The sequence below is a fragment of the Nipponia nippon genome, unplaced genomic scaffold, assembly GCF_047370975.1.
Source record: "Nipponia nippon isolate SJK-2023a ecotype South Korea unplaced genomic scaffold, ASM4737097v1 scaffold_23, whole genome shotgun sequence".
Lineage (NCBI taxonomy): Eukaryota > Metazoa > Chordata > Aves > Pelecaniformes > Threskiornithidae > Nipponia > Nipponia nippon.
This window is the reverse complement of record NW_028262340.1, coordinates 3865947-3893806: the sequence shown is the minus strand read 5'-3', so window position 1 is coordinate 3893806 and position 27860 is coordinate 3865947. Positions and strand designations below refer to the sequence as shown.

At 51.7% G+C, this 27860-nt stretch overlaps 1 protein-coding gene across 1 annotated transcript; it reads right to left on the bottom strand.

Annotated features, from left to right (window-relative positions):
• Nucleotides 1-3435: 3435 nt before the first annotated feature.
• POU3F1 (POU class 3 homeobox 1) lies at nucleotides 3436-5006 on the bottom strand. The gene has a single exon (XM_087760982.1). It carries the CDS (start codon nucleotides 5004-5006, stop codon nucleotides 3891-3893), a length of 1116 nt encoding a protein of 371 aa, XP_087617108.1. The 3' UTR covers nucleotides 3436-3890.
• Between the last annotated feature and the right edge of the window lie 22854 nt (nucleotides 5007-27860).

Here is a 27860-nt window from a genome sequence, read left to right as displayed (position 1 = left end):
GGATGATGGGGTTTCCGCTGCTGCTTCAGTAGTTAGGGGACAGCCTGCCTTGCCGGCGCCTTGCTGGGATCAGGCTCTGAGCGGACAGCAGTTAGCAGAGGAGACCAGATTCTGTTGAAAGCATAAGATGAATATGGCATCAATAATTACATGTGACTGTGCCTAGCACGGCAAACGGCTGTGCTGTAGTCACTTCTGCCGTTAGGATAAAGCAAGCACTCCCTGCTCCTGCAAGTGGCAGCAATAATATTCTAAGACAAGAAATCTGGAAAGAAAGTTGGATACTGGAACACCACAACCTTTTCCTAAGCACCCAGGAAAGCTGAGCAGCAACCATTCACCTTTAAAAAAAAGGGGAAAAAAAAAAAAAAAGATACTCTGCTGAATATTGTCTGCCTTACAGAAAACAGCCATTTCCTAAAATTGCTGATAACCAATTTATAAGACAACAGCATTGGAAGGTGCAGCTGCCCTCCCGCGTACCTGGGGAGCGCAGGCAGGCTGCTCTGCTCCCAGCAAGGGCGAAGCCCACAGAAGGCGCAGCACAGCCTTGCGCCATCTGCAAGCACGAGGGAAGGGCTGAGCTCGCATCAGGGGCGCCTTTGCCCGATGCCAACTGCCCCAGCCGGGCAGAGACCCCTCGGCCACCGCTCCCCTCACCTCCCCAGTCCGAGATGCGACTCCAGGCCCCACCGGCCAGGCACCAGCCTCTCCGGGCCGTGCGCACGCACGGGATCCTGCGTGGGCAAGGGCGGATGCTGCAGGAGAGCGCCTGCCCCCAGCGTGGCCAGCACAGCCCGCTGCTATCGAGGGGCTAACCACAGCCCGAGTGCACGCGCAGGAGCGATGCTGCTCTGATGAGCACCTGCTGGGGCCAGGCGCTGCCCAGCAGCGGGCAGCTCCCTCTGTCCTTGGGCGACAAGGAAGGATTTCACATCCCTGCAGACCTAAGCCCCTCTAATCCTGGCAATGCACATAACTCCTTTTCCTTATCTACACTCCCTGCTTTGCATATTCTGCTATTTGTTTGTGCATTGTTAAATAACTACTTGTACGTCTGCTTTTCTTTGACGTACCAACATCACAGCCCTACCTTCGTGTGCTTTAATCCTGATGTAGTAGCATGAGCCCATACTTTCACTTTAGTGAGAAACCACCACCACCAAAAAATATATTTAAAAAAAAAAAGAAAATCAAGTCTCCCTCCAGTAATCGCTATTTAATCCTTGACCAAGAAAACTAACAAGTTCCTCTAAGAGAGGCAGACCTTTGGGGCATTCGATTTTTAGAACGGCTGAGCACTGCAGCACTGCAGAAATAAGATACATAAAGTGTATTTTATTTTTGCTGCTCAACAGCATGAAAGAGCTAATGCAGCGGGGCTGCCAGCGCCTTATACAATCTGACAAACCGAACAACCCAAGGGTGCTCGTCCTCCCCAGCACTCACAGCACATCTCATCCATTACGAGAACGCAATGTGAAAACTGACCCTTCCCTTCCGCGTATCAATATAAATCCTGTTTGCCAGCCAGGTTAGTTCAGAACCAAGAGGCTACTGAAATCACTCCTGGTACAGAAAAGCAGTACAGTTAATCATTCAATGCAAACAAGCGTTTGTTTTCTCTAACAAATAAAACCTCTTTTGTTAATTTCCGATTTTGTTTCTTCTGCCCTTCAAGCCTATCACACAGAAATTCTTAAGTAAAGGCTGCGGAGTTACAGCATTACCAAACGTTAAACACAACGGTACACGCGTGTGAAACGCACAGAATAGCAGCTAAGAAAAGATTTTCAGAGTTGAAAATTAATTTAAATGCTTTCATGACACTTTGACTCAAACCCTTGAATCATCACGCTCCTTTGCTTTTTTTTTTTTTACTGGAGTGTATCATCGAAGCTACTGCATACACGCAGCTACTTAGAAATTAGTAAATATTCGGTAAATACAGCAAAACTTTCGGAATTCAGGATCTCTACAGCAGCCCTACAATTCTGTGCTTTCCTATAAAAACCAGTCACATTACAAACCCAGAAGCTAAGTCTGTAACAAAAGCTGACAAAACACCCAGCGCCCATCGAACCCTTTAAGTGAGATTTCTTAGGATGCTCTGCATGCCAAGGGAAGTTATTAACCCGCAAACTGCAGCATTTGCCAGCTTATTTGTACCACAAAGTGAACCATTTCTGTACGTACTCAGGAGCATCAAACATGGTATGGAATGAAATAACTGCTCAAAGTGACTTTATTTTAAAATCTCAAAAACCAGTTCACTAGAATTTTGAATGCAAACTTAGTAGTTTTGTATTGGCTGATGTAGAGCAGCTACATTTTAAGAGACATTGGGAATGCGATAATTTGTAACATCTATTGCAAATGCATTGGTGCTTAGGCAAGTATCATACACCCCCCCAAAGGCACAAAGCGCAACAAAATCAAACTGCAGTGAAGAGAAGAATTTTCAGGTATAAATTTTCAAGTAAGTTACATTTGGTATGTTCAAAAATGTATATATATATATAGAAAATAACTATATACAAATTCCTCCGCAGGATGCAGTGCTGTCACTAGGAAAACCCCTTTTAAAGCCTGCTGTTTTCACAGCGTATAATTTGTACCAAGAGTCAAGCAGGGAAACTACCCAGTGCCAGATGTTGCAGAACATTGGCGAGTTCTCTGCCCAATAAAAAGAAAGAATTTGGTGCTTTACTACCAGATTTCGACTAAATATTTCATCAGTGCAAGAGCTCCGTATAAGCACGCTTCAGAAGTTCTCCCAACACACAAAATACCGCAGGAACCAAAGGACCTGCAAAGGCAAACGCAATCCTCACACGCGACTTTTTCGTGACGTTTGCTGAAAGAGAAGAGGTTTAAAGTAGAGATGCAAGCCGATTCTTCTAGAAAGAGACCGCAATAACTAAATTTTCAGCCTTTCTTGGCATAACCGCAAAATATTGGGGCGTGAAACCACGACAGGGAGAACTGGTGACATCCGAAAACCCGAGAGCGTGGTCTGCGTGGAAAGAAGGCATCTTCTGAGCTGTGCTAGCGCACGTTTATTACTTCTGCAATAAGCGGGAAGAAAGTTACGTTTAGAAGGATTTCTGCTCGCGCCGGAGACTGCAAGAAGTTACGTTAAGGTCAGTAAAACACGGCAGAGCACAACCACGAAGCTGCAGGACTCCGCCCGCGCTGGCCGAGCTCGGCTTTTCGCCGTTCGCCGGGGCGCGGGCAGGGCACGAATGCACCGGCGCAAGGGAGGAGGACGGGGCGGCCCGGGGCTCCCCCTGCCCGGGCGGAGGGGCTCCGAGGGGGGCCCGGCAGCCGCCGGGGGAGCCCCGGGGAGGGAAGCGAGCCCCGGCCGCCTCCGGCCCGCTCCCGGCTGGGCGCCGCAGCCCGCAAAGACGACACGAGACCGGTTCCTGGGTAAATGGTTTATGTAAGTAATAAAATATTTACTATAACATAAATAGAAACGTACCCTCGCAGTCTACAGTGGTTTTGCAATAAAGATACAAACAAAAACCGAAACCCAAGGGGATGGACCGGACCGAACCCACCAACGGGAGGGAGAGAGCTCCGCGCACGGTTAGAAAATAAATAGAAACGGGCCGGGGAGTGATACCGAAGCGTCCTCCGGGCGAGCCCGGGCCGGGCCGGGGGGGCCGCCGCCCCGGCGGCCACGCGTGGAAGGGAATAAATTAGAGATCGCAAACCTTTGGCTACTGCTGCTGCGGCCGCCGGTGGCTCCGGCGCCCGTGGCGGGCGAATAAATAGAGCGCGGCGGGGCGCGGGGCGGCCGGGCCAGTCTGAGCAATAAATTAAAGCGCTTCGCCCGCCGCCCGCGCCCGCTCCGAGCCGCCGGGGCCGGGGCCGGGGCCGGGCAGTCACTGCACGGCGGCGGGCAGCGCGTGGTGCAGCGGCGAGGTGTCCGCCTGTGCGTAAACGTCCTCCATGGGGGGGTGCGGGACCCCGGCCGGCGTCATGCGCTTCTCCTTCTGCCGCCGGTTGCAGAACCAGACCCGCACCACCTCCTTCTCCAGCTGCAGGGAGTCCGCCAGGGAGGTGATCTCGTGCGCCGAGGGCTTGGGGCACTTGAGGAAGTGGTTCTCCAGGGCGCCCTTGACGCCCACCTCGATGGAGGTCCGCTTCTTGCGCTTCCGACCCTGCGCCGCGATCTTGTCCAGGTTGGTGGGGCTGCCCGTGCTGGAGTCCGTCTCCTCCAGCCACTTGTTGAGCAGCGGCTTCAGCTTGCACATGTTCTTGAAGCTCAGCTGCAGCGCCTCGAACCGGCAGATGGTGGTCTGCGAGAAGACGTTCCCGTAGAGGGTGCCCAGCGCCAGCCCCACGTCGGCCTGGGTGAAGCCCAGCTTGATCCGCCGCTGCTTGAACTGCTTGGCGAACTGCTCCAGGTCGTCGGAGCTGGGCGCCTCCTCGTCCGACGGCTCGGGCGGCCCCAGCGGCGGCGGCGAGGCCGCCAGCTCGTGGGCCCCCGCCTCCTCGGCGCCCAGCGGGTCGCGCAGCCCGTGGTGCAGCGCGGGCGCCGGCGGGCCCAGCATCCCGTTGAGGCCCGCGTAGGGCTGCGCGTAGAGCAGCGGCTGCCCCGACGGCGGCGACATGGGCGGCAGGTGGTGCGCGCCGCCCTGCGCCCAGCCGCCCGCCGCGCCGCCCGCCGCCGGCTGGTGCACCAGGTGCGGGCGGTGGTGGAAGGCGGCGGCCGACAGCTCCTCGCGGGGCCCCGGCGGGCCGCCCTTGCCGTGCTCGGCCGGCGGGAGGTGCGCGCCCCCGCCGCCCCCGCCGCTGCCCCAGTCCGTGCCGGCGCTGGGCAGCCACTGGTGGTGCGCCAGCCCGACGGCGTGCCCGGCGGCGGGGGCCAGCCCCTGCAGGTACTCGTGGTGCATCATCTTCTGCACCTCGCGGTACGTGGTGCCCTGGTGCAGCCGGTCCCCGTCGGGGTGCAGCAGCGCGGCGCCGCGCGGCAGGTACTGCGCCGTGGCGGCCATGGCCGTCTGCGCCGCGCCGCCCCGCGCCGCGCTTTAGAGCCGCGCGCCGGGGCGCCGGGCCGCCGCGCGCCGGCCCCGCCCCCGCGCCCCATTGGCCCGCCCGCCGGCGGCGGCGGCCCGCGCCGCTCCGCCATAGGGCGCCGCCGGCGTGGGGCGCCGCCCCGCTGCTCCCCGTCGCCATTGGCCGGCGGCGGGTGGCCGCCGGCCCGGGGATTGGCCGGCGGAGGCGCTCGGCGGGGGAGCCCGCGTGCGCCCGCCGGCGGGGCGGCCGCCGATTGGAGGAGGGCGGTTCATTCATGCCGAGCTGCCACCGGCCACGTGGGCCGGCCGCGAACGCGGAGGCGCGGGGCCGGGGCGCCGGCGGGCTCGGGGGCACGTGCCTCGGCGCGGGGGGCGGCAGTCGCGGCCCCGCAGCGCCCACGGCTCCGCAGCGCCCACGGCCCCGCCCCGCAGCACCCGCGGCCCCGCAGCGCCCTCAGCCCGGCCCCGCAGCACCCACGGCTCCACAGCACCCACGGCTCCACAGCACCCACGGCTCCACAGCACCCACAGCCCTGCAGCACCCACAGCCCCACAGCGCCCGCGGCCCCGCAGCACCCACAGCTCGGCCCCACAGCACCCATGGCCCAGCACCGTGGCACGGCACAGCCTGGTACAGCAGCAGCGGCACCAGTGGCATGGCACGGCACCAGCCGGCACTGACGGCCCAGCACGATCCGGCCCAGCAGGCTGCAGAGCCTGCCCGAGGGTGCGGGGCTCTGCCCCGCGGTCTCTGGGCCTCGCAGTCCCGCAGGGCACCGGGCAGCTCTCGGGGGGCGTCTCTGTCCCCGCTGCCCCGTGGTTTTGGGCTGCTGCACAGCAGGTGGGGAACGCGGCCTCCTGCAGCCGCTGTGCAGGGGTAGCATTGGTCCTTAGCCAACGAACCCTGTAATAATCAAGAGCTTCTCGGACGTTATTTTCAGCAAAACTCGGCCCCTGGACCCTGGGAAGGTGGGAGCTCCTTCCTAAACACCCCATAGGATAAAGCACCGAGGGCCAAGAAACAAGGATCTGAGCTCGTTTGGGCGTCACGGGAAATGTGGGTCTTGGGAGCAGCCTCAGAGGCAAGTCTCTGAGCCGGTTTGAGGGTTGGCACAGGATAAAGGGTGGAGGAGTTTGTGGGAAAAGACAATGACAACAAGCAACGGACGTGTCTGGCAGTGCTGGGAGAGGGGCAAGGGACACCTTAATTAACCCAGCTCCAGACTTCATTTGGGGCTTGAGGCCCAAAGTGAATCAGGATGGGCACCGGGAACATTAATCACTTCTGAAAATTAATCTTCGCCTCTGTGCTCCCATTTGTAAAATGGGAGCAGAGACAGTGACCTTTGCCAAGGGCTTGGGTGAACAATGAACTATCCGATCAATACGTGTACGAGCGTGACATGTCAATGGCTGCACGCAGATGCCCTGCTCTCTTCCAGTAGAGAGGAGACGCCCGGGCAGGGTGGCTCTCCACTGTTAAGGACATGGACTGCCGCCCCCGAAAGGCTTTTCCTGAGCGGGTGTGCCACATCCCTTCCCTCTGCGTCGAAGGCACTTCGCCAGTCCGGTGCACCAAAGCCCTGATTTGGACTCGAGTGACTCCAGCCCTCCGCACTGGGACTACGGAGCTGGCAGACAGAAGAGCCCATGTTGGCTTCTGAGCTCAGGGGGACCGCGCAGGGCTGCTGCGATGCCCCACGCCAGCGAGTTTGCAGCACAACGCGCTGCCCGGTGCGAACCCCGACTCGCGCTGCCCGCCTCGTGCTGGCGGGATGGCAGCGCTGCCGGCTGTGGTGAACCAAGCCCCTGGCGCCGTGGGGTGGCAGGGCAAAGGTGCTGTGCCCGCCCTGTGATCCCTCCGATTTGGTGCACACCGGACCCCTCTCCTGGTTCACCCAGCTCCTGGAGCTGCTGGTTGGGTGGGATTATGCCAGGCTGGAGGGGTCCGTCTCCTCCTCCAGGCCTGCAGCGGGTGAGGTGACAACACCCAGCCCAGCAGGACCCGCTCCTGCCCTTTAGCAGCCGAGGGCCGACCCGTCAGCAGCAGGATCCGTGCCTGCCCCTCGCGAGGGCTCAGGCTTCACGTCAGGGGACTGGGGAGCTGCTGACCCTTGTTTCGCTGAATCACGGGATGAACAGCTACAAGAGGGCCATACCTTGCTGCTGGCAGGCTCGGTTTTGCACCGTCCTTGCCAAAACTGACAAGTTTGGGAATGAACACGTGCGTTTTTGGCTGTGGAATGATGTGTAATTGGGTCCTTTCACTGAACCCCGTGTCGCTTTTCAGGTATACAGCCCTAGAAAGAGGCTGGACTTTGCAGGAGAGATGGGTTTCATAGATCATGGAGCATATTTCATTAGGAGAATAATGGTCTCTTTTTTTTTTTTTCTTTCCTGAGGAATCCTTTGCAAACACTGCATACGTTTGTAATGAATAGAACCCTTTCGGATGATTCAGTGACATGCTGTAAAATATCATACTTGGTTAAGCATTTTCTGTGTATTTTTTTCTGACCTAGACTCATATTCATGTCAGCTCTCCATGATGCAGTGCCATAATATTCAAATTTTTGGTAGCCAATTGCTTTTGATATTTATATCCATTTTTAAGGGAATCACAATGAATAAATGTGCTCAGCTCTAACTTTATGCAAAATAAGCGGTGTGTAAATCAGTAAATCATTAATAGAAATGAATCATTTCCAAAGGCTGAGGATTGGATCGTGTTTCAAACTTTTATCTGTTTATGTATTTCAGAAGTCACCGAAGGAGAAAACACATTGTGTGTGATAACTTAGGGCCCCGTCACAGACCGTTTACACGGTAGTAGTGGTTTATGCTTAATCAAATGATCTTTTCAAAGCAAGGTGTTGTGCACGGATTGTGCTCTGGGCTTGTTTTGCTTAATAAAAGTTGAATTTAAAGACTGGAAACAGCAAAGAACAGAGGAAGATGAGAAATTCCCATTTAACACCTTCCTCAGCAACTCCAACTCCAGAAGCGAGAGCCAGGTGGCAAAGTCTCTCTTTTGTAAAACAACATGAAGGAGGTAAAAGCAGAGGAGAGTGCTGACCCTAAGTAAAGTGGAGAGGAAGGGTTAAGATACGTCCGTATAAGCACTAACGTCAAGAGCGGGACGCGTGTATTTGTGTTCCTGGTGTCCCTGTCTCCGCTGAGGTGTGCTACCGAGGAGGTGTGCTGTTTGACAGACCCTGCCAATATTTCAGTATGTTGAAAGCGTCTTTGCCTTTTTAAAACTATTTTTATTATACGTATTATTACTTTTACATAGCTTTTCCAGGGCTGTATCATCCAGCAAATCCCTGTAGAAGGGCATCCAGGTTCCCTAGCAAAAGCTAGTTCCTTCCTTATGCCTTACCAGGAATATTGGCATGCAGTCCATTCCCTCTTCAAGGAATAAACAACCCCATGGGCAATGTTCGATATGATTCATTCTCTGTGTGACTGTGACAGCATCAAAACCTGCCTAATGCAGCTGGATCTGAGGCTGGTGGGAGGACTGAAATACCGAGGCAAGCTCGGCACGTAGGAGAGCGGAGCCTGAGCCTCTGTGCGCGGCGAGGGGGATGCTGGCTCTGCAGCGCATGCTGTGCTCCCCTGACCGGGTCGAGGTAACAGGGATGCTCGGGCTTGCTGTTCCTTGGGGATGATTTGCGACAAGGGGCCATGTCGTGTCAGGACATCACGGCTGGGAGCCCGTCTCAGAGGAGCTGGAGGAATCCTCCCCATCAGTTTTCCGCTGGGCGTACAGGCATGCCAGTTCCCCCTCCACTCCCCTCCCAGTTTAGGTTCAGCTCCTATGTGTAATGCCAAAAGGACCTGCCACGCTTGACACTGCAGTGCCATCAGGTGCAGTAGGAGAATCCATGCACCGGCGCAGGAGGGGCTCGGAGGGGAGGAATTCCTCCAGCCTCCGGTTTTATTGGGGCTGAACAGCACCAGCTTTCTCTTCCGCACTGGTACAGACTGGACGGCTGTTCTGGAGTTACACTGCCGAACGACATCTCTGCTAACACCTGTGAAGTGAGCACGCAATGATGTCATGTCCTCGCTTACGGGACGAATCCCGTCTGACCCAGTGAATTCAAATGTGTGGCAGGGGCTTTAACCTGGCCTGGGGTTAGGGCTGCTTTCTCTTCTAAGGGAAAACAACAAAGGCATTGCTGCTTCTACCTCCAGGTCAACAAGACTCCCACACAGAAGACAAAAATCAATTTGAGAAAAGAAGATGAGCTGGATTCTGTGAGCTTTGGGTCCAGGAGATACGGCAAGTGCCAAACAACAGGGAGAGGCTCTCACCCTGCAACTGCATGCCCTGGAAGGCACCCATTTGGGAAAACATGGTCATGGTCGCCACGACAGTCTTCAATCAAGAAAGAAAGTCCTTTTCGGTTGCAGTCTCTCTTTGAAGAGGATTAGGCTCACTTCTTCAGGTGTCAGCCAGCTGCAAGCACGCTGTGGGTACTCCCGCAGAGGGAAGCTGCTAGCTCCCCTGCAGCGCTTGCACCCTAAGCTGCATTAACACGGGGTCAGCGGGGGGGAACTGCAGCTCCTCTGGTCACGGTGGAACTGTGCCTTGGACTCCTGCAGCCCGGCACTGAGTGAAGCCAGCCGCTGTTAGTGTCCGGGCCTCGTCTCAGGCACCGGCTGAAACAACTTGATCGAATATTGGGTTTGCACCATTTGTGCAGCACGGCGAGCTGCCAGCATTCTCTGCCAGCTGAGAGGCGTCCGAGAGTCAGGTTTTCTCAGAGCAGACTCTGTAAGTGCAAAACTGCCCTGGGCAGAGGCAGCATTTCCCAAAATTTTTAGCATTTTGTCTAATGTCCTTCATCTAGGACTAGAGCACAGGTAACACATTTTTACAACTTTTTGGACGGCCATATCTTTTGGCAAAATATTCCTTTTGCTTTGCTCATCTAAACTTGGAGAATTCTTAATTTAGTGGGTGACAACTAACAAGTTAGTGGCTGGGACAACAGCGATTTTAACCATAAAACCAGAGAGGGAGAGACATAGAGACTCAATCGTGGAGAGCAGTTAATACAGATGTGCGAGGTATGCTCACTATGCTTGGCTGTAATCCTATACGGTCCTGTCGTTATTTGAAAATTGTCCAGAAATATGTTCTCACAAGGCCAAAATGAATGCAAAAAATGCTGTTGTGATCTTTTATTGAATCAATGAAATTTAGATTAGGCAGTCACTAAATTCCTATTTACACAACAGACCTTAATGGCTCCAAAGGAAGCACTCAAATGTATTCGACAAATAATCCCTATTTATGAAAGCCCCATAATATGCATTTACATAATCCCCACTTTAAAAAGCTATATCAGCTCTGAAGTTCTTCAGCTCAGAGATATGCCCCAGGGGATTAAAAGTACCATACAAAACAAAGGGAACTAAAACGTACACACGCACCCATCCAGAGACACGCACCCAAACCGGGAAGCTTACCGTGCGCAGACGGGAGCAGGGTGACGGACCAGCTTCCCTCGCACTCCTCCACCTCCGCCGGCGTTTCTGCTTGTGCGCAGACATGAACACAGGCACACGCACAGCTCTGCAAGTGGCTCGGCGGGATTTTGAGCACGTGCGTGATACCGCAGTGTCCCAGTGCATCGAGTCCCTCGCAGCTTTCCTCACCTTTTTTTCCACAAGTACAATATTGGTTAATCATGTATGCCCACTACCATAACGAAACAAATAGCCTGCACTAACGTTTCGGGACGTACATAGCAGCTTTCGAAAGCAGCTGACTTGGCACAGAGCCAGTGGGTCATGCGTTTTATTCATCCTCAAGACGACTGGACACTTGCTAATATTCCCGTGTGATGGATGCGGCGTTTCGCTGTCGGAGGTGCTGTCCTTGAGATAAGAAGTATGACAGGGTATAGATCTGCACCAAGCATGTTAATGTTGCTGAAAGGGGTTGAATTAAAAAAAGCTGTTCTTTACTGTGGAAAACAAGCTGTCCCTGAAAAGCTGATTCTCCAGAAGAAATGCAAATTTTGGATACTGATTTGTTACCTTCTTTAATTTTACCCTGTTTAGCAACTGTTGGTTGTTTAGGAACAAAACGCTATGACTCTTGCCTGGTGAAGCACCAGTTTCGCAATTCTGATGGCTGGGTAAAGTATATATCGGGTTCAGTCGAACTAAGAAAGGGAAAATAGTGCAGAATTAATTTCCAGCTTCAGAGAAATGCCGTCACTGCCTGTACGTTCTTAACCGTGTGTGTGTGTGTCTTTCTTTTTCAAACTCTTTCATTAGCATTTATAATATAAATGAGAACATGGAAGCACAGAAATGTTGGTATTTACCTTCAGCGAACGCCAGCATTCAACTGATGAGGAGTTTTGTTGGCAAAAAACTCATCCTCTCCCGAAGCTCCCGGGTTGTCAGCCAGCTCCCACGGTGCTGCGGGCACCAAGTCCCAGGCAACAACGGGAGCAATAGCCAGTGCACAGCTGCACGCCCGAGCCCTCTTCCCACCTGGCCCAGTCCTCCTCCAGAAGCCAAAAGGGATTTTTCTGCTTTGCCGGGGTAGGGCAGGGTCCAGCGTCCCCTCAGCTTCTCTTTCAGCCTCTCCCCGAAGGGGCCTGCTCCCCTCCGCCCTCGGGAACTGTGTAACGGCCAGTAAAACTCTTCCCTTGAAAGCCAGACTTGTTCCCTGGGTGAGGCTGGGGTAACAGAAGGGCTCAGCACTGGACTGTGTCGGTGCCTGAGGCACCGAGCATTTCTTCCCAAAATAACACAAAAGATTGGTAATTTCGCTCTGTGCGTTCTGAGCTCTGTTCCACCTTAATAATGAAGCTTTTGAGTTAAGGTTTCAATTTAATGAGGCTCTTTGCAGTTTACATAAAACAACCACATGAATAAATACTCAGTTTAGAAAAGATAAGACCTGGGGCTGAGTTTGGCGGGGGTTCAGCAAGAAAGATTATGCATACAGCAGATAAAGGTGTCTACGGCTGTGCCGTCACTTGATCTTGTCAATCTAATATCAACTCGAACATGGAGGAGAAGCAGCCGTTATTTTACCGGAGTGCAGCGAGTAACGGGATCTCAGGAATCACCACACCTGGAGCCGGTCAGACTCAGGAGCTCTCATGTGCTTGTGCCTCAAAGTCAGCCAGTAGTGATTACAGTCAGCGGAGCAACCTGCAAAGTCTGATTGCTGAGAAAGGGGAATTGCACGGAGAACGGTTCATTTTTTCATTTTCCAAACAGATTTGGTGTAGGACGTGTGTGTTCCTTTATTCTCCCCGCTCCACATTGATTACTGTAATGATGCACCGTTCCAGAGCTGGTCTTTCAATACTGACAGGCCACGCTTCCCAGGCTGGCTACCCGAAATGGGATGTTTTGAAAAATGTACAGATGTAGAAGAACGGGGAGGCAGAAATTTTCTTTGTGGCAAGGTTGAGGTGCGAGGGTTGGGAGATGAAGGGATGAATCCCTGTAATTTTGTTGTTCTACAAATTATGCCTTGTTTAAACTCTCTACCTCAGGTTTTGATCTGTTACACCGGTGCTAATCCATATATTTATGCTTTGCTAGTCTGGATTCAAAGTGGTATAATTCAGCTCATCATCAAGACCAAGAGTCCTCCTTATCTTCTGCCTGCACTGCCACTCTATCATAATTTTTGCACTTTTTGTGACTCGTCATCGGCCCTGTTGCGATAACTGAGGTCAGAAGGAAGGAAAACATCAATTTTTAATGAAATTCACTTCTCGGGTGATCAGGTGCTTCTGGAGAACAGCAACCAGGCACCAGCCTTCAGACTGCCCATCTCTGCTCCTCCCTGCCTGTACCCCAGCCCGCCGAGCCCCCGGCTCGCTGTGCTCTTCTCGCATCGGGGAGAGGGGCCTGGCAGCGCAGGCTGAAACTCAGCAGCAGAGAGGGGTGATGCTGCTGGTGGCTCTGCGCTGGTCTCGTTCCCTGCAGAGAGAGGGAAGTGGTCTGCAATCGGGGTAGCGGATCACGCCTGGGACAGCGCGTCACCAAGCATGGGCTGTTTTGTAAGGGTGATGCCACCAACAAATTTCATTTCTCCACTCCTCTTTTTGAGTCAAGCTCCATGATGAAAATAGCAAACTTGGTCAGTTCCGAGACTCATCTTTGACCAACTCACCCAGTAACTTCTCCTCGCGTGTTGCTTCCCAGCAGTCTAACTGTTTCTGTCCTCCCTTTGGCCATTTCCTTGCTCACTTAAATTATTCTATTAACCTCTACTGCCTTCAGTCCTGTAGAGAGCCGTTATGAGATTACCGGGGGGTCCACACCGTAGAAACAAGACAATACAGCTAGACGTGTAAGGCGTTACCTGGCAGACAATGATTTCTTGTGCAAACAAATAGTATTGAACTGGTGGGAAGAACAGGTGCTGCAAGGGACAAACCTTTCCAGCCACGATGCTGGACCAATTCGCACTCTTACTGTTGGGATAGGAGGAGCTGAGGATGAGGAGCCTGCTCGGTGCTTTGGCAGGCTGTTCAATCTGTGAGTCATAGCTCTACTGGAGCCGTACCAGCCCCTTGGCCAGACAAGCTTTGCCTTCATTAACTCTTTCCTGCAGGAGAAGCAGAAGCCAATTAATTACAAGTTAGACTTTATTCCATTAAACTCCTCTAAGCTCGAGGGGAAGAGCCTTAAGACTCTACTCTGATCCTGTTGCCACTGACGCCAGTAAAAAGCTCTCCACAGACTTGGATGGGAGGAGGCATTAATTCCACGTCTGCTTTCAGCCGGGAGCATGGCCACGCTCGGTGCCACTGCCAGGAGGGCTGTCCCTCTGAGCGCAGTCCCTCTTCCCCATCAGCACCTGCCTTGGGAGATGCATTGTCTGCAGAGGACGATTTCTGCTGGTCCCGGTGACAACGGACCGAGTGGCCATCCTCCCAGTGGCCATACATTGTAGTCACTGTCAAAACCTTGCTCCCGTATCTTATCTTAAACATTTATTCTGCTGCTCCCTATAAAGAAAAACCCTGAGCCTTCCACCTTCCGAGCTGAATGGACTCTAATTAACTGGATTTTCAAAGAGCGATCGTCACATCTGAAATGACAGACTTCAGATCTGTCCCAACACTCACAGTTTTTCTTCTAGAAGAGAAATCTTTACAAGCAGGGACTAAGTCACAGCTCCACAAGGCTGGGTTTAAGTGGGCAAACCTTAGAGAAGAACTGCTCCTCAATCTCCTTTTCATAAACTATTTGTGTTTCAAAGAAGTCGGAGGACTGAATGCAGGTTGTCTGTGTCATACTGGACTGCACAGTTGACAAGGCAGGAGTGGATCCTGCTTTGTGACAAGAACAAGTTAAATGCCATCATCTGGTGCAATGTTACAGCCAAGTCTTTGCATGGGGTCTGATGCCATGATGCCAGGTACTCTACAATGCGTAAGCAGCTGGGTTTTTATTCACAGGCAGATTGCTCAGGTATTTGGTGTGGAATAGGTACAAGGTGATAAAAGAAGTGTATTATTTATACAGCATACGAAAACGCAACTGGTCTTCTGGATATAGGACAGCATAGTTCAAAGTCAAATTTCTCTTTGTTCTTCGTGTGTTGCAAGTAGCTCATTGGCGCAGGCCCAGCACTTCTCAGACTGGTTACGGGACTGTCTCATCTGAGCTCTGATCTGTGCCACAGCTTGTATTTCTTGTATTTTGTTTAGCCACACTGTGGGCCAACAAACTCCCACTGCAGTCAACAGGCCCTCAGGATCCGGTCTTTCTCTCGAGTCATGGTGCAATGATGTGTCACCTCTTCACTCTTACTACTGTTCTGAACGCTTTTCTTCCCAGCCCCACTTATTTGGGTCAAGGTTTCCTAGAACCCCATCATCCAAATGCTTAGCAGCAGCACAGGAGACTTGCTTCACTCTTGCTGTAGTCCGCAGAGGTGGTAACGCTCCGGTGGCCCGCAGAGGTGGTCACGTCACACAAATGCTCAGACACAGGTCTGTCTGCTGATGCGTACGTCTGTCCTTCCCCGGGAAAGGGAGGGCACTGGGGAGGGGGAGAGCCTGCAAGCCTCCGGCAGACAGCGTTTCAGTCATTCAAGGTGGATATAAAAATAGAGAAGAGTTCTCAATAAGAGGTTGGTTAAAGAAGTCAGAATACATAATAAAGTATCGAAGTGAAGAAAAATAGGTTAAACAGACATCACATTTCATCTTTATTTCTTTTGCTGTCAATCCCTTGCCTATTGTCTGGTAAATTCTCTTTCGGGGCACTGTGGTTTGGCAATTGAGAATTGTTTAAATCCCCTGGATGAACACTGCCTCACAGGGGGGACGTTTAATACCCAGGGTCAGATTTTCAACGCGTGCAGTGCCTCACCTCAGCTTCAGATGTTTCTGCACAGCTATAAGCTCACAGAAAAAACCTGATATGCACCGCCCCCGCCCCCGATCTGCGCTCGATTGCTAGATTTGCCATTTGTAGGTGCTAGTAGAACAGCAGACCATTTTTGCACATGAGTTTTTGTGTGCAGATTTCTACGTGAACAAAGAGAAGCCCTGCTTTGCAAACCTGTCTCTGCGGAGCAGATTCTTAAAGAATGGAATTGATACCTGCCTAAACTCAAGTGGCTACTTTATTTCCTCCCCTCTTGCATTCAGTCTCACGGCATATCACAACCCGTTTGTCTACATCTACGTGTTCAGAAATGCCATATTCCTTCAGTTCAGCTGTTACAAACAGATGCCCTACGCTTCAGAACGAAGAACGTGTGTGAAGGTTGCCTGGTTTTTCTAGATGTGCCTATCACTTCATACATATAAACAGCAGAGAAAACACATAAACTTATTGAAACTGGACAAAATATACGGTTAAGATTCACTGAAACTAATCAAGAAAAATATTCGTAAATTTAAATAACTAAAGGAAATCTTCAGCTAAACAGCATTTTCCCTCTGTCCTCCTTTAATCAATGAGATCATAAGCTATTATTTTAAACTCCTAATGCATCAGAAGGGCAGAAGGACAGCTTTTTAGGTGGCAGCATAAAAACCAACAGCAACCTGACAGGCTTACGGATGGCCAGCAAACCCAAAGCCTTTTGGATCTTTCTGGACTTTCACTTAAATGAAAGTAAAATATGTGGCTGTGCTGCACGGGCTGTTCCTCTTTTCTCCCTTTCTCGCTGGAAGAGGGCAACATCTGCCCTGAGGCCCCAGCCTGGGTCTGCCCAGGCTCCATTGGTTTCGCACAGGAGGACTCATGCCCACGCAACTCGGTGGCAGCGAGGCTGGGGTACGTCGTGGGCGCAAATGTGCGTAGGCTTTGCTGGGCATCTACATCACCCTGCAGCCCTACAAAGGCTGAGCCGCTCTGGCTGAGCACGGCGCCAGGGGACCCCAGCGCGGGAGAGCAGCCGGGCTCTTGCCTGTCGGAGAGGAGCCTGCAAGCGCTCACCGCCAGGATGGGGCGCAGGAGCCTCCTCATGCCCATCCGTACGCGCGTGGGACCAAGTCTGCTGAAATCGACTGGTAGAAATGAGGGGGAAAGAGAGTCCTGGAGACAAAAAAAGAGCAGAATCCTAATTTTGGGGGTGCTGCCCACACTCCCTCAGTTACAAAGCTTCCAAGGCAGCAACCGGTTGGCCACACAGCTGTACATTTTAACTCCTTGCCTGTCAGCAATCGCTCGGGAAGACTTGGCGCTATCTGCAATGCATGTGCGCACACACGCAAGAAGCCAATTAAAGCAGCCAGGGCTGGCGTTCCCTCCTGACTCCCCCATGGGTGCGTGCGGCTCGAGCAGCTTAATGAGACGGGACAGCCAGAAACGCATCGCTAGGCAACGTGGCGCTGCTGGCCAGGCTGGCCCCGAAACGGAGGGGGCTGGCAAGCCAGCAAGAGGAGCAGCACGCCATGGCTGGCATCAGGAACTGGGCTGCAGTGGTGGAGATGCAGACAAAGCTGTCGGGAAGAAATCAAGAGAGAAGACCCTCACCTATGGAACACGCTAAACTGAGAGAGATGAGCAGGAGCCTGGCGTGAGCGCTGCCAGCGCAGAGAGGGGTGGTCCTGCCCCGAGCCTCGAGCCCCTCCTTGGAGACTGCACGGCTCCACCTGGGAGCAGCTACCTCCAAGCAGGCGGGAAGGGTCCTCGCGTGCCGCTAAGTTACTGGCAACTGTTAGGAGTACCTGGGTTTCAATTATAATAAAATTAAAGGAATTCAGCTCCTCTGTCTTCTCGGGGCTGGAGCATGCACGTGTCCCATCCTGTGACTGCTCAGCAAGCCCACGCGCTGGCTCCCGGTGATCGCAACACAGCCTTCCCGCTGGGAGTGATTCTCCACTTGCTTTTCAGACACCTGTATATCACAAGAATCATAGGTTCGGGGGCTCTGCCCGTCCCTGAGAATGCTGTGAGCACCCTTCCTGCAAGCCCACCGAGTGTGTGCTTTCCAGTTGTTAACAACTGCACGGTCAGCTACAGGCACACAGAACAACTGGCAGGTTTTAGGCATCTGTTACAGTTTTTACCCAGGTGAAGCCAGGCTAACAAACCGGTAACACTTAGAGCTATCGACTGCCTCAGACAAAATACAGCTGCTTGTTCCTCTGTCAGCACTGTGGGCGGGTGAAGCACTGATGACATTTATCGGATAATTTTCTTTCCATACCAGGCAGCAAAACAAACTTTTGCTAGAATGTGTTCTTTTCACAAGTGATTTTTTTTTCAAATTCCTATCCTGAGATCGATCTTAAAGTCATGTATAGAAATAAGGCAGAAGAGCATTAGAAACTGCACCGGTTTGGAAGCTTGTATCCCCCCTCTGCTTGCACTGCTTCAGAGCTACAACCTCTCTCCCCCACATTCAGTAGTATTTTCATTAGATACGCGACCTCTGGTTCTGATTAAATAACTTGTATAATTAGATTGAGACATCTGCTTATCCCTAGGGGAAGAAATCCTTTTCAGCACTGGACTAAGTCTGATTTGGTTAATTACCTTAGCACTACTGTATTAATACATAGTTTCTTGATGGCAAGAAGCTGTGGTATTAGGTTTATTCCTCCTGGCTTTCACAATGCTATGGTAAGACAGTTTAGGGATTAGGAATCAGGCACTGAGCCCAGTATTTCCCTCCTCTCTTCACTCATCTCAACACTCTCCCCTCGTTTTGCTGATTGAAATATTCCCTGTTTTGCTTGCCTGTTGAATACAGTTTCCAGGTTCTTTGTTTTACATCTAAGGCTAATCTATTCCCAGTGACTGCTCCAAAGCAATGCATTCTGGGATACTTTGGAGTAATTAAAGTTCTCGGGGTTCTTTGGAGATGTGAATCCGTATCAACGAACAAACGCATGACTATTGGCACTGCTAGATTTTCAGTCCATCCTCCAGAAGCAGAGCAGTCCCCATACAGACTGGCAAAGTGGAACAGACACAAACGGAGAGCAACATGGAAGTGCACTCGGGTTTGCACACACCGTGGTTTTCCTCTGGTGTCTGCAAGTTTGACCATCTGCAGGCAACCGGACTGCAAAGTTCCCCTGAAATTGCAATAAAGACAGATTCTGTCCTTTGGACAAGCTTGACCAAAAGTGAACGAACTTAGATATGCTGAAAAAGAAGTGACTAAGATTGCATGGAAGCTTGGAAAAATACATTCTCAGGAGCGGGTGGCGGTAAGCCCAGTGGGCACCGAGCCCCGAGGTGGGTGCTCCGGAGCTGCACCGGCAGGCAGCGGGCAGAGCCGCAGGCAGAAGTGGTCCTTAGGGCACGCAGCCGGGTGCCTGCTGGCAGCGGCCCACGGGCAGGCGGCTCTGCCAAGGTCCTTGCCGCTGGCCTTCCCTGCTCGCCCACCAGACTGAGCACCCCAAAGTGCCACTGGCTGCGAGCTGATTATTTAAACAGGCTGGTCTGGGGGCCCAAAAGCGCTCCTGGCAATGGTGAGAACTGAATCAGGAGCAAAAGGAACATTATGCAATAGAGCATTTTTCTATCAACAGATGGAAATATCTAATAACATGTAAATCATCTGTTTGATAACCAAGCTGTTACAGAACTAGAGATTCAGGCTTCCCAGGGAAACTTCAATTCTCAGAACCATGTATTTACTATTTATGTGACTTGCCAGCCTATCTAAAGGCTTGTCCTTTTCAGAATGCTATACAGGCAGCCAGAAGGCGCTTTCACAACGAATTGTTTGGACGCTTCTCAAAGCAAAAATATATTCAGTGCAGAACTTAATTGTAACACCAAATCTGTGAGTTTTAGAAAAAGGTGATGGGGGTGGAAATCATGGGGGAGGAGAGGCACAGGAACATAACATCAAACGCCTATAGGAGGTCAGAGCACAGATAGCCTGTCCAGCAACAGAGGCGCAGGGAAGACTGTCAGAACAGCACAAAGCTTGCAGCGATGCCTCTCCAGAATACTCTCCCGGAGTCTGACAGTTTGCAGAGATTTCCCATGACAGAAGTGAGGTTTGTTATTCAATAGCTGTTAGGTTTGGGTTGTTTTTTTTTTTTCCCCTTCCACGACTTTGTCCAGTTTATTTTTTTACATGTATGTAAACCTTCAGCATCCACAACGTTCTGCAGCAAAGATTTCTGCAGATTAATGACACACTGTGCAAAGGACCACCTTCTTCTGTTTGAAGAACCAGAGCCAGTGAGCAAATCACCTCTGGGTGACTTCTTCATGCTACTCACGATTTCAGAGACTGCTATCGTTTTGTCCCGCAGTGACCTCTCTCCAGGCTGAGGAATCACAGTCTATGGAGCTATGCCTCCTATGGATGCTATTCTATACCCTTGATCAGCCTCGTTGCACGTTTCTGAATATTTTCCAGATATATAAATGCTTCAACAACTAGGACAGAAAGAAAATTAAATAATTTCACCTGATTTCTGTGGCCTGCGTTCCCAAGAATACTGGGCCACCCAAAGCAGCAGTCGGGAGCGAAGTGCCTCCCAAGAGCCGAGACTGCTGTGAGGCGAGCACATCCAGTTTAGAAAGATTTAAAGGAAGTACAACTTAGGAACGGTTTAGTTTTGGTTAACATCTGAAGTAGCCCTTTGCTGGGCAAGTGGCGTAAATAAGGTTCCTCACGTTTCTTCTGAAAAAAACAGAGGGGAGGGAGGCAACCGCCGTAAAGGAGGCAGAAGCAGGAGTGCTTCTTGCAGCAACCCTCAGCACAGAGTGAAGTCCAAGGGCTCGCTCCCTGGCAGACCCGGTTCAGTTTCAGCCAAGAAACATTTCCCCTCCACTCTTTTTTTAGGTCAGAAGGTGAATAAAGGTTGAATTTTGTCCTGGGTACTTTTCTTTCCTTGTAACTTTCACACAGAAGCATAAAATATAACCGGATACATTTCAAGCAGGACAATGGATTACCTTGTACCGACGTGCAGGCCCAAGGTGTCTATTATTTATAGACCTCATTTTCTTGTAGCAAATTTGCATAGATGAACTCCTGGTGGCTGACAGGCCTAAAGCTGTGAGGCTCGCAAGTCAGCGCGGATACTGGAAGGCAGGGTAATTCAGCAGCCAGGTATCACTTTGTGTTACGTTGCACCACGACCTCCGCATCGCTCGATTGAACCAACCTGGCCACGGACTGCAGAAGCGAGTCTGGAAAAAAAGGGCAGAGGAGAATTTTGCCAGAAAACTGAGGCTGCTCAGTTCTGGAGGGGCTATTTCATTATTCCTCACATCACTTTGGCACTATGACTGCTTCGCAGGTACAGCGGGGACATCCAGATCTGCCCCTGCTGTGCAGCCACAGTGTGTTTAGGGGGGTTCAGGCTCCCGCCAGGGACCTGACAGAGCTCTCCTGCACACGCCGTCACCAGCAGTAACTCCCAGCCCGAGAGAGAGCAAACTGTTTTGGCAAAAGCTAAGCAAATGCTCCTACGCCTGGTTTGAAACAGAGATGCTGCCTGGTGTCAGTGGGGCGGATGGCTCCTGTTATCAAACGAATTAAAGTATTGATCTGCCAGGAGCCAGAGTGTGTCTTTGAGGGGGACTTGTCATGTCCCTCACTGGTGACATCTCCAAAGCGGTCCTCTGAGGATGAGGCTTACCAGTGCACGTGGCAGGAGAAGGGTGCATCTGCTCCCAGGCTTCAGCTCAGACCTGAACACCCACGCCCAGGAGCCACTACCGTAAGAGAAAAGGCAAAGCGCGACATATACCTGGTCCTTGGAAGAAGGTGTCACAGAAGCCACCCGAAGCCGGCAGCTAGTGAGAAGGGGTCAGCGGCTTGCCTTCAGAGAGCTTCTGCAAGGAGAAGCGCCGAATGAAGAGAAGACGCCAGTGGGAGGGAAGCGACTGGTGCGCGCGAGCGGTGCCACACGGCTGCTCTCTGGCATCCCTCTCGAGCAGGGTGCACCGGTGGGACCCCGCTCCCCGGGGCCGCCCTGGGGAGGGCTTCCCCGCTGCTCCTCGGGTTCCTCCGGGAGGCTCCCGGGCTGCAGGCAGCACGTTAGCGAGCCCAGCCACAAAGGAGGGCCGAAGCAAAGTTAGATCCAATTGCACAAAGCTGGATCATGTATCATAAAACCAGCTTTGCTTAGTTAATCCTCTGATTGATTTTAAGGCCTAGCAGAGACTGAAAGACTATTAAGAGATTTGTGTTGGCAGTGCTTCCCAGCACAGGCCCCGTCTCCGCTGCCGCTCACCTGATGTTTACCCAGTCGTGGCCTGAGCCCCTTCCCAGCGCAGGCAGCCCTTAAACCCTCCATTTAAATTGCATCAACGCTCTCTCTGCTGAAACTCCATCTGGAGGATTCACACTCACATATAAGCAAAGGCCCATGCCTTCCCCGCTGGCACGCTCCTGTGACGCTTAGCACTTGGGTTTGCTGTTTTTCCTCTCCCGGGCAGGACGGCATAGCGGTGGGTCTGCTGGCAACGGCCCCGGGGGCAGCAGGCAGCTGCCAGCTCACTGAGGACGCGGGGGCCCATCAGGAGCATTTTCCAGCAGCCACTGACTCGCAGGAGGGGTGGGCACCTCTCCCTCCGGCCACTGTGGGTCATGCTAAAGCACACCGAAGGAGGGGAGCCAAGGCAGCTCTTGCTATCAGCACGCCCGGTGCTGTGGGCCTCCAGCTTCATGCTTTACCCTACGCATTCCTGTAAAGCAGATGAGTTAGAGCAACAACAACCACAAAAGCAACCCTCCTGAGGGGCTGCCTTGAACACCCTGCCCTGCCTAACCTCCCCGGCAGTGCCTCCCCGGGACACCCGCGCAGGCGCGATCACCCTCCCTCGTGCCGGTCCGCTGGGACTCGTGTGTCTCCAGCAACGCGGAGGGGCCGGAGGGTCTCTCATCACAGTTCTCAGGGATCGTAGCCCAATATGCTTTGTTTTTTCCACTATAATTTTCCTCTTGATCCTTGAATGTCACCTTAAGCAGTTCCCTTCCCCTGTCTTGCAGAGCACTGATGTTGCCTTACTCGTGGTGCTCAGTCTGGCAGAAGCCCTGCAACACATCCCCGCTTGTTCCCTGTCTCGCTTCTTCAACATCCCCAGCTCTGCTTGGATGGGATGCAATGTGCTGAGTGTGCAGACCTGAAACGCTTGCTCTTGCCTTTGACTGCTCGTGTGCCTGCCTGTTTTCTCCAGCACCTGCCTCCTCATGTCCAGATCCAAACTCCAGATAATGTAACCCTGCTAGCCTCCTGGGCAGGGTTGTGTATGCTGGGAGAAATGCTGGCCTTGAAAATTGGGTGTGAGTCTGTGGGATTCTTCAGATACTTTCTGCTACTGGGATTGCCTGGAAGAGGCTGAAGGCTGACCCTCAGTTCCAGCTATCTCAAGTTCATGCCAGAACTTTTGCCCAGGTAACCGGCTGGCAGGCCACTGTCCTAGACTATGGCACACCAGGACACAAGGAATGAGGTTTTCTCCTGTTGGTTAGGCACCTTCTTTGTTGCAGCAGCTAGAAGCTTTCCAAGGAGATGTTTTTAAGCAGCAGCTCAAATCGTTGCTCTGCTCTTCAGACTCCTTCGAGGGCATTGGCACCCTGCTGAGCTGAACAGCCCAGGTGCCAAAAGCCACTCAGCAGAGACCATCATCAGCACAGACGGGTGCAGGCCACAGATGCCACCGAGTAGGACCTGGACATGCTCAGCTGTGGTGGACTAATCCTGAGGCACACAGGAAAAGCAGATGCCAGCCTCCTCCTTGGTGCTGGCAGACTGCTGCTCTGTGGCTCTGGCCCCAGGCTGGCATCTGAGACCAGGCTGTAAGTGGTGCTGTTGTTCAGGGAGATGCAGCCTCCTGGATTTCCTCCCTTGGTTATACTACAGCTGCAGATGTGAAAGTCTTGGACTGCACCCAGTCTATGCTGCGTGCAGTGTAAAATGCACTCCTGAGCCCTACTGCACAGCCTGCTTTACTGGAGACAAATGCTAGGTGCTGCACAGAGCCATAATTCCCGCAGAGCAGGGCGCATGGCAGGTTGCATACGCGACACGAAGCTTTCAGTCACTGAGGCGCTGCTGCCAGATCCACTCAATTCTGCAGCGCACTGTGGGCCAGCAGCTTCTCTGCAGCGCGTGCGCGAGATGAATTTGGTGATGCTCAGTCCAGGTCTCGGGGCAGGCATGTGCACAACGCAAGAGACCCACCACAGACTACTAGCTGAGCCAACTGAAAGAGAGGTTTATTACAACAGCTTGAAAGAGGATGAAAAACTCAGGGGAGGGCTCTTAATGTGCCAGAATCCTTCAAATGGAAAGATCCCAAACCAACAAGACCCGGTTCTAAAGCACCGAACTCTTGGCCTGGCTCTGATGGTGCTGCCTGTCCCCACTACGGGGCTGAGAAGTGTCACAGATCCGGTGCCTTTTGTCGATGTGACTTCAAGAGCAGTCCACGTGCCAGAAAGGGGAGCATAGGGTGGGGACGAAGCTCTGGCAGGATTCCCAGTGCTGGGAACAGTCCAGCACGAGTTTTGGAGGATTTGCAGTGAGCGCATGAAGCAACTTTTCTGCTCGTCAGGATGACCAGGAAAGGGAGAAGCAAGAAATTGCAAACCATTCAACCTGGCATCAGCTCCACACAACACAGTGGAGTGAGCGGTGTGAAACACCTGGGAATAAGGTCTAACAACTACTGCATAACAGGGGCTTATTAAAAGTAGGTTGTGCCAAGCAAGCCCAAAAGATTTCTGCACTCGAGACACTGCTTTTGCAGATGACAGAATTCATTTCTGTTCCAATAAAACAGCTGATATAATGCTGCATAACGAACTTAAAGACAGCAGGTAACACTAAACAAAAAAGCCTCCATAGGGCAGAGGAGGGGAGAGGCTGGCAGGCTGGCCGGCCAGCAGGCTGGGGTCTGGGCTCCCAGCAGGGATTCCCTGATGGGCACGGGTGCCAAGGGGGGGCCTGCCGCTTGGAGCTGGCTTTGCCAAGCCAGCAGTGGGGTGCGAGCTGACCCCACAGAGGATCTAGTTCCCAGACCTGTTCCTCTTGGGGAACAGAGATGGACAGGAGGATTTTGTGAGCCCTTAACTCCAAAAGGTCAGCAGCCATGCCAGGGTGAGGATCTGCTGGGACCGTATAAGCTGCCTTGTTCCTGCTTTTTTAAATAGTATGAGAATTCCGAAGCTGCAAGACAGGAATGCGGGCAGAGACCTGACGGTTCCATGTTGCTCAGCTGAGCAAAGCTCTGTTAATAACCCGCAACCCCCAGAGGGAGGGAGGGAGGGCCGGTTCTGTTTTTGCTTAACCAGGGTCTCCTGCCATTACAACATTACAATATCAAAGAACTTTGTGCTGAGAACTGGATACAACAGCAAGAGCAGCCCCAAAAGGACCAAACCCGAGGAATTCAGTGGGGTTTGCTGCAGGATTTAAGCCATAGTCTGGAGAAACAAAGACTCGGGGGACAGGATCAGTCTCTAATTATCTTGCAGTTAATGTGAATGAGCAGCAGCATGAGGAGAGGGAGGTGCAGGAGACATCAGCATGGGAAGCACTGACCTGGAGCTAGAGAAGGAAAAGTTTAGGCTAGATGCAAAAAAAAAAAAAAATTATACTATAAAAATGACTGGCATAAACCAGACTCCTACAGGGAGAGGCTAAAAACCTAGGCACAGGGAATACTTACACGGAAATCAGGTGCAGTGTTAGCAGGAAAGCTACAAGGGATGACTGCAGCAAAGGGGGCTGGCTCGGGCCCGTTGGCAGGACCCAGGGGTCTTGCCCAGCCTCCCTGCTGGTTAGCCAGCTGCTAGTGGTTTCCAAATGGCCCTGGGTACCCAGAACCTCTACCTGGAAAATGAGTGGGCACTGGTAATTTAACAGAGGCATCATTTTCAGCAAGAACCGTTTGGACATTTAACATACTAATATTTAAAAAAGGAGAGAGATGTGTTATTTAGAAAACACCCCAAAGGGGTAACGAAGGCTAGTTCCAACTATCTCTTTTTCCAGAAAAAAACGCGTTTGCAGCCAGCACCAGGTGCTGTTATAGTTTAATCTAAATTAAGTGACTCCTGTTCCTACTCCAGTACTGAATACTCAATTAGTCTCAATAAATCATGCTCAGTCCCACATCCCCTCAGTCATATTACGGCACCCCTCCATGAAAACACCCAGTTAGACTTCCACTCAGCTGATCACGTTCACCCAGACTTCCACTCAGCTGATCCCAAACAGCAAGGCTTCAGCTGCGTTATTCTTCACAGGATTTCCCAATTTCTGTTCCCAATAACCTCAAACTGCAAACAGAAGGTGGTTCCTGGATTTGTCCAAACGAGGTTTTTCAGAGCAGTGCTTCTCCGCCTCTAACATTTCCCTTTTCATCTGCTTCTTTCATTTACTCAGTGCTATTTCTCCTCAGAGCAAGACTCTGCTCAGGTGGAAGCCACGCGAGAGTCGGTGGTGACGGCGCACGGACCAGCACGGCCGCGCGCAGGCCAGCAGAGAGAGTGGGCCCAGTTACCAGGTTTTCTCTGAAGCTCACGCCTAGCCCTGCGCCTCTACTCGAGCCCGTTCCAGGGGGATCCCCCCTTGCTGCGGATCCCCCACCCAACCCCGACGCCTTTGGGGTGCGCAGACGCTAGGACGACGTTCCAGCACCCCCGCTGTGGGCAGCACCCCCAGGGACTTATCCTGAGCATCTCAGCTGCCTTCAAGAGCTACCATGGCCCACGGTCTAAGTACTGGCTAGAGCTGGATGGGAACACTGGAAATGGGCATCTTCAGACAGATCCTTCCGGGGGAAAAGACTGGTTTCAATGGTTTTTTTCAGATTGTCATTCTGAGGGCTCAGAATTTTTCCAAAAAAATTGGTGTTTTCCTCCAAAGAACAAAGGATTAGCCTCAAAAAATAGAGGTCTATATGAATTTTTCCCCCCAAATTCTGACACAACCAAAGGAATATCGGTTCTTTGGCATAGGAACTGATTGTATAACAATTTTAGTATTTCGTATTTAGACATTCTGACAACAGAAATGCAATCACGCAGAAAAACAATTCATATGACCTAAGCCCCAAGTAACGAAAAATGTGTTGAAATAGAAATGTTAATATAGCTCCTTCTGTGCAATTAGAATTAACCTCACTAATACTTTGAATATTGTCCAATGAATTGTCTGGCATATCTCTCATGAGACTGAATAACTTCAAACAGTTGAGAATTAGAGCTTGGCTGCACTTGTTATGGATGGAGCCAGGCAGCAAAAACAAGTAAACCAAATGGTAACATAAACTTCAGTGAAAACATAATTCTACTCTGTTAGTTGACTAATGATTTTGGCTGAAAATGTACATTTACCGAACTGCCCCTTTGTATTGTAATGAGTCAAATCCAATTTCCTATCATCAAACTTGTAGGTGGCGGCCAAGAAAATTATGTTTAATTGAGTTGAACTATAACACTGAATTTGTAACTTTGCCGAATGTGGATTGTCTCACTGTCCAGGTTTCTCAACCAGTTGGAGTTTTTCCTTCTGCATTTCAGGAATTGAGCAAGAGGCACATCTAGCAAACATGTTCTTTCGAAGGAGACTAAACAGAAATAATTAAAGGAATTTGGACCTGGCCTAAAATCCCTACGGGACTGGAGCCTCTGGCTCCTGACAGGATCCAGGAAGCAGCGCTTCCACGTTTATTTATCAGTAAGAAACACGTCAGTTTGTTCAAAAATATGGAAGTCCTAATAATCCCCGGGTTACACTTACAGTTGTGGTAGACCTTACCATGAAGCACTGTCTCCCCTGGGAGATGAACTGGTGGTTCCAGCCACAGCAGCCTGACAAAAATTCCCACCAGCAATAAACATCTTATCTTTCCACCTGACCTGGTACTTGGCTATTTCCTAAAAGAACTATCTAAGGTCAGGAGGAGAATTCCTGCTTTGGACTTGCAACTCGACCTTTGAGTTTCAGGAGTGGGCCTGTCCACAGCTGAGGAGAGTCTTCTGGTTTCTTCCCACCAAGAACTTGTTTATTGTAGCCTCAGATGAATCTTTCCTATAACTGTGGTTAACCTCTTCCTATGGTTAGGCTCCTTATGATTCACCTATGCTAAATATTTTGCAATTAAACTCCCCCATAGAGCAAAACAAGCCTTTATTATAGCTGCAGAAGGCCTCTTTGTCTGGCTGAACCGGGTCTTCTACTTTTGTTCCCATGACTTTTTCATAACAGGTTTGCGAGTTCTCATCCTCGGGTTGCATACTGCTGTGACCATAAGCTTTCATGAGATGGTTTTAAAGTACAGACAGAAAAGGTGGTGGTGCTGGCGGTGGGGGGGTCTTTCAGTCTACTTCATATAGACCTCTATTCTTTGAGGCTAATCCTTTGTTCTTTGGAG